Below are 14535 nucleotides of genomic sequence, written 5' to 3'. Positions count from 1 at the left end.
ACTTAATATTAAAAAGGCGAAACTAACGCCGTCTGTTTATCTAATACTCCTTAACGGGCAAACCACTGAACCGTATTTGATGAAATTTTGTACTAAGGAAGCTTGAACCTTGAGGGAGGACATATGATACTTTTTATGGCTAGGCAACTCCTAAAACGATAGTAAAAACTAGTTTTCAATATATCAAAGAAATGGCAGCGAGGCAATCGTTTCATTCTCAATGTGAGCTACCAACAATGAACTCACTAATTGTGTTAATTATCGCTGGATCTTTCCGGGAGTGTGAGCAGACTCCGGGCTGCTATTCTGTAGTACCCAAGACTGGCTATGAATCTAGGACTTTGGAATCACATAGCAAGCCACCATAAACGAGATAGTCAGCACGAAATGTCCAACATGAGGTACATAGTATATTAGTAAATAACTACATCCGCTATACCTAAACATGTATCACTATTTTTTTAAATTATATATAAATAAAAATGAGATTCTCATACGCTATTTTGCACATCAGCGATAATTTAGTCTAGCTGACGTTGTAATTCCCGGAGATCGATCGGGAAGTCCCCGAAAAGAAAAACGAAATCCAGGTAAAAACTTGCAAAGAAAATAATAAAATATTATTGGATAGAACTTTTTTTCACCGACATAGTGCTGCGATCGATGTCGATAAGGCGGTTCGGTAAAATTAAATTGTTATCGTCTTGATTTGTTCGTTCGAATTGAAAGGGGTTGAATATAATTCTTACAAGTACTATTTAGATTTCAAAAAACGATAGCACAAGGATCGCTTTAAATGTCCTTCGTTCGGTTAATTACGGTCAATTACATTCGATTCAATTAAAATCGTCCAGCTGGCTTAACTAAGCAGAATGAAATCGGTTTCATCTATAAAATGTAAAGGAGTTTAGAAACAACGTTATTGTTAACGAATTCATATTTTATTGAAATAGAGATTTTAAACTAGAAATAATCGATAATCGTGTTACATCACTAGCGAGTGCAGTTAGCAAGCCTCATAAATCAGCTTCCGTCGTCGGTAGGCGCGTCTTAATACAATTTTATAAGTGACGTAAACAAAGGGATATGAAACTATCGATACTTTGAAGTGACCAATGAAATATCGATATTTAAGTTCATTATTGTATTGATGTGTTATTGATTGATTTGATAATAAATTAGTAAGTATAATGTTTATATATTGAATAAGGGAATTCGATTTCATTTTTAATTTTTTTTATGTTCAATGTATTCATTGAGAATTTTAACATTAGTTAAGTATGCTATTTATTTAAGTGTAAGAATAATATTATTGAACACATTGTAAAATAAATTATTTGCCGGTCTCTTAAATACTCTTAACATATTTAGGTTTAAAATATATATATATATATTTTTATTGAGTAATTACGTACAATGGATCAGAAGTTCCTTCTTAATGTTATATAATTAAACAACACTCAGTTCATTTGCAAATGTACACCGGTATGATATGTTTAGTATAACGTAACGAAAATAACCGGAATTACCCGAAGATTCAAGGTCAAACGCGACGATCCCGCTGGATTTTTCGCGTGCTTAATTTTGTGTTTATAATTCATAGCGTGGCGCTGAAGGTGTACGTCGTGAGGAAAACTTGTGTGTGAAATTATGCTAGATATCTCATTTGTAACTAGCATTATAATTCAAATGTTGCCAGTAAGGGACGCCTGACAAGCTTAAAACCAATTATGGTTATTCAAATTTATATTTAAAAAAAAAATGAAATTAAATAGGAGCGACAATTTAAGGTAAAAGGTCATATGGTAAATAGTGACAAATTTAATTCCGCCATATCGAAACAGAACAATATTAAGTATTCCAGTTTGGCGTCAGAATAACTGATAAAAGGGTGGTACCTATTCAGACGGCACAAAACCCTACCACGAAGTAAATACGTAGAATATAGTTTTATAAAATCTAAACATATATATAATAATAACATAATATAGCTCTGAAATGTATAGTATTCGTTCCACGCACACATATGCAGTCAGAGCGTCGTCGTAAAGAGCTGAACGGTATAAGAAATAGTCACGTCATACGACTCTTACTTAAAATCACCCTTAACAAATATAATGAAATCTACTTACTTAACAAGAGCAATCTCTGTGAAGTAGTCGACTCCTTACTGGCTGTTAGTAATTTAATAAAAATGAATATTAAATGCATGAGTACTAGACTTCTTGCTTTCAATTAAACGAGGGGAATTTCGCTCTTTAAGAACGTAATATTTAATACTTTCTCAGTGATTACAAATAAATGGTTGTAGCTACGTTTTGAAAATGTATTTCATTTGATCAGGGCCGGACCGTAAGTTAAGGGGGCCCTGGGCTAATACTACTTAGGGGCCTATCTAAGACATATCTGAACGTAGACTTGAATTAAATTAATTGAATGGGTTTGATTAATTGCAGGACTCGCAGGGCTGCAAACTATACGATTCTTTTGCGTTTATTTTTGACTTTGACTTGACTTAGCTGGGGCCCCTTGATTCCACGGGGCCCTGGGCTGAAGACCGAAAAGCCATATGGTAGATCCAGCCTTGCATTTGATTATATCGCAATCAGAATAAAGTGACTTTGACAGTTGTCTGTTAGTGCATTATGACTAAGCTAATGACCTTGGGAAAGAATTTATATACATATATAAAACGAATAATATATGAACTAGTATTAATATATGCGTAAATGAATACGTTGGGGGTATCAGTTTGTATGTGTGTGTAGTAATGTATTGCGGTTTTCCGCCTTGTGTGAACGAGTCAGTCAAAACCGGAGTATTGTTTATTCGGGTAGGCTTTTACATACAAGTTTAAATCATCGAATTACAATGTTTTAACAAATGTAAATCTAAAGCATTTCAATACATGGTATATAGATTATACCGAGAAGAGATTGTTATGCATTCTCTCGAATGAAATCAAAATCAAGATATATTTTATTTAATTAGACATTTTCAAGCATTTTTGGAATGTCATTTTAATAAACTATATTAAGTGAAGCTACCAATATACTACCATAGATAGGTAGTCACTCAGGGCCGGATCTAAAATATATCTTTTTGGACTTCAGCCTAGGGCCCCGTGGATTCAAGGGGGCCCCAGCTAAGTCAAGTCAAAGTCAAAAATAGACTATATTGCGAAAGAATTTTATTAAATTAAACAGATCGTATGGTTTGCAGCCCTGTGAGTCCTGCAATTAATCAAAACCATTCAATTAATTTACTTCAAGTCTACGTTCAGATATGTCTTAGGTGTGCCCCTAAGTAGTGTTAGCCCAAGGCCCCCTAAACTTACGGTCCGACCCTGCAGTCACTATACAATAATACCAACCGAATTGATCATTTGTTGAGGCAACAGGCTTGGTCAAAGAGCAAGCCTGAACTCCAAAAAATGACAAAGGCTACTTTTTTATAACTAAAAACTGACGCCAAACTCATAAAACACGAGCAAAGCCACGGGCAACTGGTAATTAGTATATTTCCAGCAGTGTCCAGAATACACTTGGCATTTCACTCGTGAAACGTCGAGAATCGTCTTACGTTGATACGCTATTTTGAACCGTGTAATGTACAAATGTTCCAATTATTATTGTCAATGTCGCTTGTGATATTCTCGTTGCACGCGTTCTGCGGTGGGTTTCGAACTTATACTTAAATCAACGAATACGTACTTGACGCTTTGTTATCGTCTATATTGCATAATGAGACTAATTTATTAATGATTACTTAACAAATGATTTAATTTTATTAATAGGCAAAGTTAAAAATATCGGTTAGAAGTTGTGCCCCAGGAAGGATGTATTGAAGTTTTAGCTCGGAAAACTGGTTGATAGCTTATGGCAATTGCTGGCGGCGTACTAAGAGCGCAGTGAATATTTCTTACAGGGAAAATGGCAATCGGAGAAGAAAGACTTACTATAACCATCTATTGTAGGCTTATTTATTTATTTCAATAAATAAAAGGTACTTTAAAGTCTTTTGCGAAAAAAAAAATTAGACCCTACAAGGGAGATTTATTTCCAATGACATCACGAGACGTCTTTATACGATGAGTTAAGAAATGATTTAATGTTGAATCGAATTTCACATATATTTTCATGTGTTTGTTTGAGTGAGTTAATTGCATGCCTATAAACGTTCTTTCCTGTAATTGCTTGTATTGGTAGAGAATGATTTTAGCATTAATCCTGTCTGCTGTACAACACATGTATTTTGTTTTTTGTAACACAGTCTTAATTAAATAAATAATAAAATTAAGATCGTATGCACGTTATGTGTCTGCACGGAATTTCGAAGTTTCGGAAGAAATTGTTATTTTCAAGAAATTGGCTAAGCCATGTTCACAACTAATTTGCATACATTTAAATTTAAATGTACGCTTTAAGACGCAGTGAAATAAATGATACCGTTGAATAGTTTAACAGTTTGTAGTAATTGAAACTAAACTAGGTCGGCTATTAGGAAATATTCCTAGATTTTTTAAATTTGGAACACAGTTTTTTACGTATCATGAAATAATATAAAGACATAGTTTTGAAGTTATACAATGACGTCTTAAGATGTCAAACAAAATTGTATATAATATTATTCATTTAAACATTCTTAATATCGTACATGAAAAATGTTATCGATAAATTTTATCGACAAACAAACATCATTAGTTGTACGGCTACATAAATCATGGGGACATACGCCCTATCTGTTGCCAGCTTAATACGATCCCTGAAACGCCGGGGGGATGGGGGACGGGTGGAGGTTTTTTACAGCCCCCGTGTAGGCAGAAAGCTTGTTGTGTCTTCAGAGTTTTATAGGTTTTGATATGGTTTATCGAATTGAATCAGCTTACTTGGTATTCATTAACCGGTTATAACTGGATTTTTTTTCTTTTTAAATTTTAAATCACGATGAAAACGTTGCAAGGACAAATTAATTTTAAGCCGTTGAATTTTTAAAAGTACTTCCTTTTCACTGGACGTATTTTTTATTGGAAAATGAAGATCGCCCTATTTTAAATGATCAAGAAATATGTCACGTATTTTTTGATAGTAAAACTGTTTTATCTACGATGTGTAACGCATCGTGATACGGCGTCAGAGTAAAATGTTTCTAACGGATAAATGCGTCACATTTACTGAGGCGGGCTTTAGTTTTTTTATTTATTGACAGATCTACTCGTCTAGAGTTAAATTTATTTTATGGTTTCATAAAGACAGTTTGTTTCATTAAGCTGCGGTGATCATTCTGTGATGATAAATTAATATATTTTAATGATTAAAGTACATACCTGTACGCCATTCGTATTTGTTCTCCGTTCTTGTACCAGATGAGTTGAGCTGGTGGGTTACCACCACGACTTCTGCAGACTAGTTCGAGGCTCTGTCCTCGTCTAACTGTCTCGCCCTCTGCGTAGCCTTCGATGTAGGGGGCACCTGGTGGATCTAAGGACAATTGGACATATATATGAATGTTGAAAAGTGCTGATATTACTTATAGACATTAAGGCACATGAAAATTTAATTGCGTCTGTCCGGGTTGAGCCTTCGATCATTGATTAAGATTATTGTTCTAACCCTCTAGCCATCTCCATTTTTTTTTATAATTCGGTAGATTCTGTGCGAATGTGTGTGCAGTAAAATGAAGTCATATTTCGACTTGTTTCAACACCACGCGACATTACTATATAGAAATTTTGAAAACAAAAACTAAAGCTATAAGATGTTTTCGTTTCATTGTTTGATTACTTAATGTTTATTTACCCCCTTTAAGTTAAAAAAAAACTTAATAAGTCTAGACAGGACTAATATTAATGTCACGAAAAAATGCGTAATGATATACATATTAAAGTTATCAAATGTTGATTATAGTATGAAGTTAGAAGCTCTCTCGAGACGCTCAGAACTTCGTAACTTGGCTACAAGTTATATTCAACTACTGAAAATTCTTTCTCGTTCTTTCGAACGTATATTTGAATTTTCCTATAGATAAAAGAGAGACAAACAGCGTTCCCTCTATTTTATTCAATAATTATTGACATTTACTTATTGTCGTCCGGTGAGCGAAATAAGATAAGAAAAATTACATTCAAAGAAAGTATTTATATAATTTTTAAGGTTAAGATTAGTTTAATTTTTTTTAACGGCAACACTAAATCTCGTCAACACACATTACTTATAAATTTAGTCAGTGTCGCACTGCACAAGAACTAAAACGAAACGAACCAATTATATTATCTTGGTGTGTGTGATAGTTTGACATTCGCCAAACGTCACAATATTTTAGTTGTGTGCGTATTTAACGGTCAACTGTTGGCTTCTTTTTTTAAATTTAATAACCTTAATATAAATAATCAAAACTAATAAATATAAAAAAGACGATAAAATATAATATTATGTCTTTGTTTTTTTTTTTTAACAATAATATTTTCTGTTCATATCGTACTTTGGCAGAGTAGCTTTCTACCTTTGACATTTATTTAAATTATCTCGTCGTCATAAAGTCATTGAATTGCTAGTTTCCGCAAACTATGCTTTAGATATTATAATATCAACATGTGCGTGAGCACAGGTCCATTCTTAAATTGTCATAATCTAAAAAGAAAACTGTTTTCCCCCTTTTTTACTATTAACTATCAACATCTTAGGAAACATTATGTTATGCCCTTCCTGTCTATTTTCACTAGCTCATTTGGTGGTAGGGCTTCGTACAAGCTCGTCTGTGTAGGTACCACCCACTCATCATCTATCCTACGGCCAAGCAGCAACACTTTGTATTGTTCTGTTCCGGTTTGAAGGTTGAGTGAGCCAGTGCAACAGGCACAGGGGACATAATAACTTAGTTACCAAGATCGGTGGCGCATTTACGCATATACGCACACATCGGAGATGTACGGATTTTACGCCATTGTCTATGGGTGGTTGTGACCACTTACCATCAAGTAGGGGGTAACTGATGGTAAGTAGTAAGTTTGAACGCCTTACAATTTCATAAAAAAAAAATCACACACCTTTTAAAGCGGAACATAACAATTATTTATATTGTTGCTTATCGGTAGAATAAGTAACGAGTTTTTTTAACCAAACCATGCTTGCATAAAGCCCTATTAAAGCCCTAAAGTAAATATACAGAGTAATGTACAGATTGATAGAGAAATAATATTTATGAATATGATAATAATTTGCATCAGTAATACATCAGCTATTGTCGCGGAATAAGTAGAAATTATCACGAATTATATTACAGTATTTAATATAAAACGATAACACGTTTTAATTAATTGTGTACTTTATTTACAAAGGAAATGACAAAGGGTTTTATTTTATAATATCATCTCAATTATAGTTATAATTAAGGTGTTTCGTGGAACGAATTATAATTAAAACCTTTTTTAGTAAAACCTATTTTCTTATAATAATAAAATTTTAGGTATATTTAATTACATTTGTAAATTAAATGTGTGGGATGTTAAACTTAAGCCTCATATCCTTTTTAAGTGATTTAGAGCTTAATCCAGTCTGCTCTAATGTGGATTGGTGGTGATGATGCAGGTTCAACCGACACATGGAGGTTTGAACTCGTGACTGTTTTTGAAATCTTATCATAGTGGACCAATGATCTTAGAGTCTTTAAAATCACAAGATTTGACATATATATTGTATGTTGCCCGTCGTTGATTTATTGTATGACGGTCAAAATATTTTTTGCTCTATTTCGTTACACAGGAACACATGTGTCTTTGTGTGATATTTTTATTTTAGCATAGTCAGCCCTCTTCCGACATTCTTAAGACGTAGTGATGTAACCATTTTATGTATCGATATTTTATAAATTTACTTTATAAAAAGATCTATTTGATTCTTATCTTTTTAATAATTTTTTTGGTCATTAGTTTCGTTTCATTTCATTCATCTTTATATATAAATATTTGGAACGTGTGTATGTATGTAACTGAATTCTCCTAAATGTTTGAACCGATTTATTTTGTATTTATATGAATTGGAAGGTTTCGATTGAATTCGTTAGGTGGCTCTACAATCGAACCGGACAAATTCAGGACGGTCAGCTAGTTTTATAATAAAATAATAATTATAAACAATTCGAATTGCATCATGGAAACAATGTTTTATTCTGATAATTTTCTATAAACAATTTTTCATACAAATACTATTGAAAATTCACAATAATAATAAATGTTTACTTATAAAATTAATTTATCGCTCCGTTTTAAATTAATTATGAATCTTGAATTTATGAATACACGAAAATACATATTAATATGTGTTTGTTATGTAATATATATGATCATTTAAATAAAATTATAATATATTATTGAGAGTTTACATATAAAATAGTTTACATTGGATTAAGTTTATTTATATAATAAATGACAGTACCCGAAATTTTCAGGTATTTTTAAATTTATTTGTAAACTATTATTCGATTCAACTTGCACTAATATTCAACGTGCTCAAAGGTTTTTGGATTTTAAAGACGAAGTGTTGCAGTGCCATCTAGCGGTGAGTAAATGTAACATTATACCTAAGTCAAATGTCAGTTGGTTAAACCGTGTCGAAAACTATTAATCATAAAACAAATGTATCATATCATAATTATCTTTATAATATTATTATTTAATTATTTTGAAAACATCGCCATCGATAAATTATTGCGCATCACTACGTAACCTGAGCATAGGGGAAAAGAATACACAATGTGTGATGTAATTATACAGGCTATAACAGGCTGATGGAATTCGTCAGAACACCCTGTATTTAACAATTTATCGTTACAATTAATTAAAAATTTTATATTCAATGATGATAGCAAATTAATCAAATTAATGATGAGCTAGTTTCCGCCCGGATATTCTCACGTGTGAGGGGTAGGTATCAGGCAGCATATATTGTAAGTCATAGTACATCAAATTTTATCGAAATCCGTTGAGAAGTTTATGCCTAAAAAAGTGATGATGATCCATCTATTTTTATAAAATATAGCGTTTATAATATAAGTAACATACTAAGAGTGATTAAATATAGATTCTCTATCGTTCAAATGATTACAAACCTTAGCATAAAACTTAAATGTTCTGTACATCATCCATCTATCTATCATGACTTTCTTGGGTGTAAATAAAACTGTTATTATTTTTAAATTATTATTATACATCTCAATTAATCTTAGATAGAGCCAATATGGGCTGCAATAACATGTAGGTCCTTAAAGACAATTGTGGACAGATTGGAAACAAGTCAGCACCACCCAATTGTTTAATTTGAGTTTATAATAATTTTTGGCTGCAAACAAGTTTACTTTAGATATGAAAGAAGAAATCGAGAACTTTTATCGTAAAATGTCAAAACGTGATAAGTGATATCGAATATAATTATTATAACATTTAAAATATTCAAATATTATGAGTCATTATTACTTACTCTAGACAAATATATCCAAAAAATTTAAATTAAAACAGTACAGTAGTCATCAAAACCATTATCTCCATTCGAGAAGTAGATTTGGATTTTACTCCATCACACATTTCCTGATTTATGCTGACGTTTTCCTTGGATTATTTAATATTTATAAATACACAAGCACGAAAAGATTTAGAGGCGTTTAAACGATTCCAAAACCGCTACGATGGATATCACTGAACCGTCCCAGGTTCAAATTAAAGCTTAGCGTTAGGGCTTTGTTAAAGCTCTAAATATAAAGTTTTAGATCGAACAGACAAGTGTAATATTCGTCTATAATTTATTGTTAAAAAGTAGTTGTCTCATTATCTCGTCCAGGAGTAGGGTATATCGGGTCTATTAACGTATAACTTTCCTATCGTAAAGGATAGATAATTAAATTTACCTGACTTGTTACAAAACTTGGTGAAACATGTTTTAGTGCTTAAGAAAAGTTAATTGTGTTAACACGTTTGCAGGGAACTTTTGTCTGGAAATACGTAATTTATTTTACCATATTATTTAATATTCTTACGATGATATTGCATAGGGCTGCTATCAATATTGATGATGTCAATTTCGAAATATATCTGAACACACGTAACGTCCTTTCACATTGCAGACAAGACAGAGAAAGAGAGAGAGAGAGACAAGAGATAAGCAAAGTGTAAGAGAGAGAGTACAAATATATGTGCAATCAAAGGTGAACCCTCCGTTCTCTCGTTCTCAAAGTCCTGATGATGGAAATTTGACACAATCAGAGCAAGACCAAGATTTTACGAAATTACAATAACTTGACATTGATTTCACGATATACGTAATTTTTATGCAATGTAAAGTTTTATTTATTAGTAATAATTAGTATATTATTTAGATTCTTATCGATTCGACTCCATAGATTGCAAAAATGACATCTGTGGTAAGTGATGTAATTTGTCTTTCAATTAAATGATCTGTACAAAAATTAACTTAAAACAATTATTTTATTCGATACTATGTCGAGTTCCTTATCGAGCTTTATAGTTTTATCTATAAATGTTAGATGGATTTAGCATATGAAGCGTCATAAATCCACGTTTACTGCCTGCCACTCATTTATTTTTATTATTAAAACATGAAAATTATTTAAAAAGACCAGAATATTATTACAATACTTAAGATATATTCATGCAAACACAATGTTAAATTTCATTTAACTATCACAAATATACTCGTAGATGGTAATAAAATCCAAAAGTACGGTATTACACGTCTGGTTAGTACCGAGGAAAATGTGTAAAAGACGTCAGTTAAAAAAGAATAAAAGTAAATATACCAGGGGTCGAATCAGAGAGAATAATTAATAATTCATTGAGGGCACGACGGAACAAACGGTTCTGGAATATAGGAGTCCATTTTGCAATTCGGAATTTGTTTGCAGACGTTCCTGTATGTCCAAATGTTGGGTTCAGTGTGTAATTTCAAAGGATTTTGTCAAAGATTTCAGAGAGAATTTAGTTAGATATAAGATTTTTCGATACATTTAGGTCAAATGCAACATGAGAACTTACCTTCAGTTGGTTATTGGTCATAAAAATGTGGTTTTACTATTATATATACGACTTTTTGTATTTAAAGAGGCTGTACAAGCGTCTGCTTTTAAGTTTGAATCTATACAAATTAAAGATTATTATCTATATACTTATAACTTTAGTTATATTTGATTCTGCTGTGGATCATTTAATCAAATATCATTGTTTAATAAAAAAATCAAAGATAATGAAGGCAATGGTAAAGACATTATGAATTACATTCATCCATAAACAATGCGATATATTTTTTTAAACTTGTTCCTTATTATATTAAAAATTACTTTTACGTATCCATGTGGTTGTAGCGTAATCTTTGAAATTGGAATAGTCGTGACGTAAGCCTATTCAAAACAAACACCTCAACTTTAGTAATATTAGTGGAGATCACTATTTCGAATCAGTGGTTTTTTCTTTGATTTACTAGACATCCAAAAAAGTCACTGTCTTTGTTGGACATATGGATACAACCTTCAAGGTGTCTGCAATTTCAGGTTGATAGGAATGTATTGTCTCTTTTTAATTAAAAATCGATACCCATTCATAAATACTATCATCACAACAGCTAAGATTCAAGACATGATTCAACCCTGTACAAGATTCAAATATTGTATTAAGCAAAACAAATCGTTGCAAGTTTGTCTCGATATAGCATCTGTTCGGAAAACGTAAATATACGTTCAGTAGTCACTTGGATCACGTAACTAGACTTTGAACCTTGCACTAAAGATAAATTTGGTCGCTTCACTAAAGTCAATAGTGGCCAATGGGACAAAGTCAACATTGACGTAAGCTTTAAATAGGATATTAATAATGCATGCTTTTCATGCCCGGCTCTGTTCAGTTGTCAGAGAGTGTGTAGTATAGTATGCACGCAATATAGCGCGCTGTGGGGTTATGTTGACGTTTTTGGTTATCCTCAAAGCAAGCAGAATATTCACCGGTGTTTGTTTCTGTATGAAATTTGAATTTGAATATGAGGTAATGGTGTTTCGTTATTGCATTGGTGACATTAGGTATATTTAATATAATTACACTAAAACGAAAATTTGTAATGTATTTTCAAATTTCGCGTGTTTTTTTGGTATGCGATTTTCATAATTTTTAAATTATTGTTGCAGAGATTTAAAATAAATGGTGTAGGATATTGAAAATAACATTTGTCGATTGAAAAAAGAAACCACCCAATAATTAAATAACTTAAAAATCACAATAGTTTTTTTGAAGGTTTTGTAGGTGTTACGTTTTGATGGGTAAGTGAGCCAGTGAGGCAGAAGAGACATAATGACAGGCAGGCAGGATATGAAGCCGAATAAAGGCTACCTCAGATTCATACAACTAAGTTTTGATTATAGATATATATCTAAATTCTGAATGGATTTATCACAAAACTCTCGAATAAGATGAAGATTCAAAATTATCCAAAACGAAATAATTTTTTAAAAAACGAATTTCATCGAAATGTCGAATTTCGTACGAGAATCGGAGTTTGTAGGGATATGCAATTTCTCATACATTGAATCTTGAAATGAAACAAATGGCCATACTTATAAATGTCCGGATTATCTCCGGACATTCAGTTAGCTCGGCTTTTCGAGACAATTACTCGTAACAGATTGCGTGTAGTGATATTTTTCAGGATTTAGTCTTTCTTTATCATAAAAGATGATCTCTTATAAAGGTTTTTTATTATAACTCGAGGTTGGGTTCGCGGTTAAGCCTTAATAGAGGCTTATGAATAATGTTAGTTTTTAATATAAACTCAGTGGCTATTATGGTCTCTCAAACTTTTAAAATATAAGTGGATTTAGGATTTTGTGATTTAAGAAAATTCTAAAACTTTTCTGGTGATTTTTTTTTGTTGGAACAGTCTTGATGCAGTAAGTAAAGAACCAGCACACAAAATATTCCACTACTGGACAAAGTCCTCTTAAGAAGACGTGAAAGACTTTCGTTTATTAACTATATAGCCAATGATAACGATGTGTTACAATAACATAGTAAATACGATGTAATGAAAAATAAAGAAATAAAAATAGATAATTTTATCTATCTATGAATTCATCACTCTAAAAATATATGAGACGTACACTAAAAGCAACATTATTACTCCAAGCTCCTACACTATAACTTGAAGAGTAATCGCCAAAGGAATTCTTGAGTGAAACTTTAAAGAAATTCCAGGAATACTCTAAGAGCTGTTATCTCAAGCGATTAACAGTTAAGATTATTTTAAAACAAAGCAAACTTAAACAGGATTCAATTACAATTTTATATTTATAAAGATAAAAATTTATTTAACGAGTATTCTTAAATGACATTAGAAAAAATTTTAGACAGATTTGATCAGAAGTGTCTTTTTTATATTAGGTATGAAGCAACAGCGTGTTGACGTCCCGCTGCTGGGCAAAAGTCTCCTCTCCATTTAGGGGACAAGGTTTAGAGTTTACTTCACCAAGCTGCTACAAAGCGGGTACACGTGGTAGATTCTCATCCACCACGTTCAGATTTCCCCTTGATATTTTTCTTCACCACCTATAACGAGATGAATCAACCACCACCACCATAACTGCTGTATAATACGTACGTGGAAAATGGGCCACATGGCTCTAAACATTGGCGATCTAAGAAATATATACACTCGTTATTTCACCAATACACCTTGGGAACTAAGAAAATGCTCATACTAAATGCTCATTCAATCATCAAACCGGATCACAACAACAGTAAATAGTGCTGTTTAGTTGTAATACGTGATCGGTACCTAACTGGGAGGATTCAAAAAGCCATACATCCGAGTAAAAGTCAGGCTATCAGTCTGGAGCAAAAAAATTAAAATGTTGTCTGGATTTTAGTCTCCAAAGGTTGGCTATTAACGATCCTCAACTCTTGAACATATGTACATTAGCATTAGCAGCCCGTAAATGTCCCACTGCTGGGATAAAGGCCTCCTCTCCCTTTGAGGAGAAGGTTTGCAGCATATTCCACCACGCTGCTCCAATGCGGGTTGGCGGAATACACATGTGGCAGAATTTCGTTGAAATTAGACACATGCAGGTTTCCTCACGATGTTTTCTTTCACCGCCGAGCACGAGATGAATTATAAACACAAATTAAGCACATGAAAATTCAGTGGTGCCTGCCTGGGTTTGAACCCGAAATCATCGGTTAAGATGCACGCGTTCTAACCACTGGGCCATCTCGGCTCTCGGCTCGGAACATATGTACTATTAATATAAATTTCTCAGTTCAATATGAAATGGAAAAGTTAAAACATTCTCAATAACTACACTGATATAAATTGTTAAGTTCACGGTGGAAGTATAATAGTTTGACAATCAATAAGTGAGTGTAATACTACTGTATTGAATAAAGATTTCGGCTTCGATTTTGAACTCTATCAATCTATATTTTGGGGTTAGGTTAGAAATAAAATATGATTTCTACTTATTACGTTCTTCCTTTAAAATTTCAAG

General features: G+C 32.4%; 1 protein-coding gene across 1 annotated transcript in view; it reads right to left on the bottom strand.

Moving 5' to 3' along the window:
• The window catches only part of LOC125073941 (nephrin), a 238009-nt gene that overhangs the window by 61578 nt on the left and 161896 nt on the right, over positions 1-14535 (bottom strand). Inside the window, exon 8 of the mRNA XM_047685061.1 lies at positions 5327-5480. Coding sequence (XP_047541017.1) covers positions 5327-5480 — 154 coding nt within the window. The remainder of the gene's footprint in view (positions 1-5326; positions 5481-14535) is intronic.

This window comes from Vanessa atalanta, chromosome 26 (assembly GCF_905147765.1).
Source record: "Vanessa atalanta chromosome 26, ilVanAtal1.2, whole genome shotgun sequence".
Taxonomy (NCBI): domain Eukaryota; kingdom Metazoa; phylum Arthropoda; class Insecta; order Lepidoptera; family Nymphalidae; genus Vanessa; species Vanessa atalanta.
Note: the sequence above shows the minus strand (reverse complement) of the source record. Positions and strands in the feature narration are given on the sequence as shown.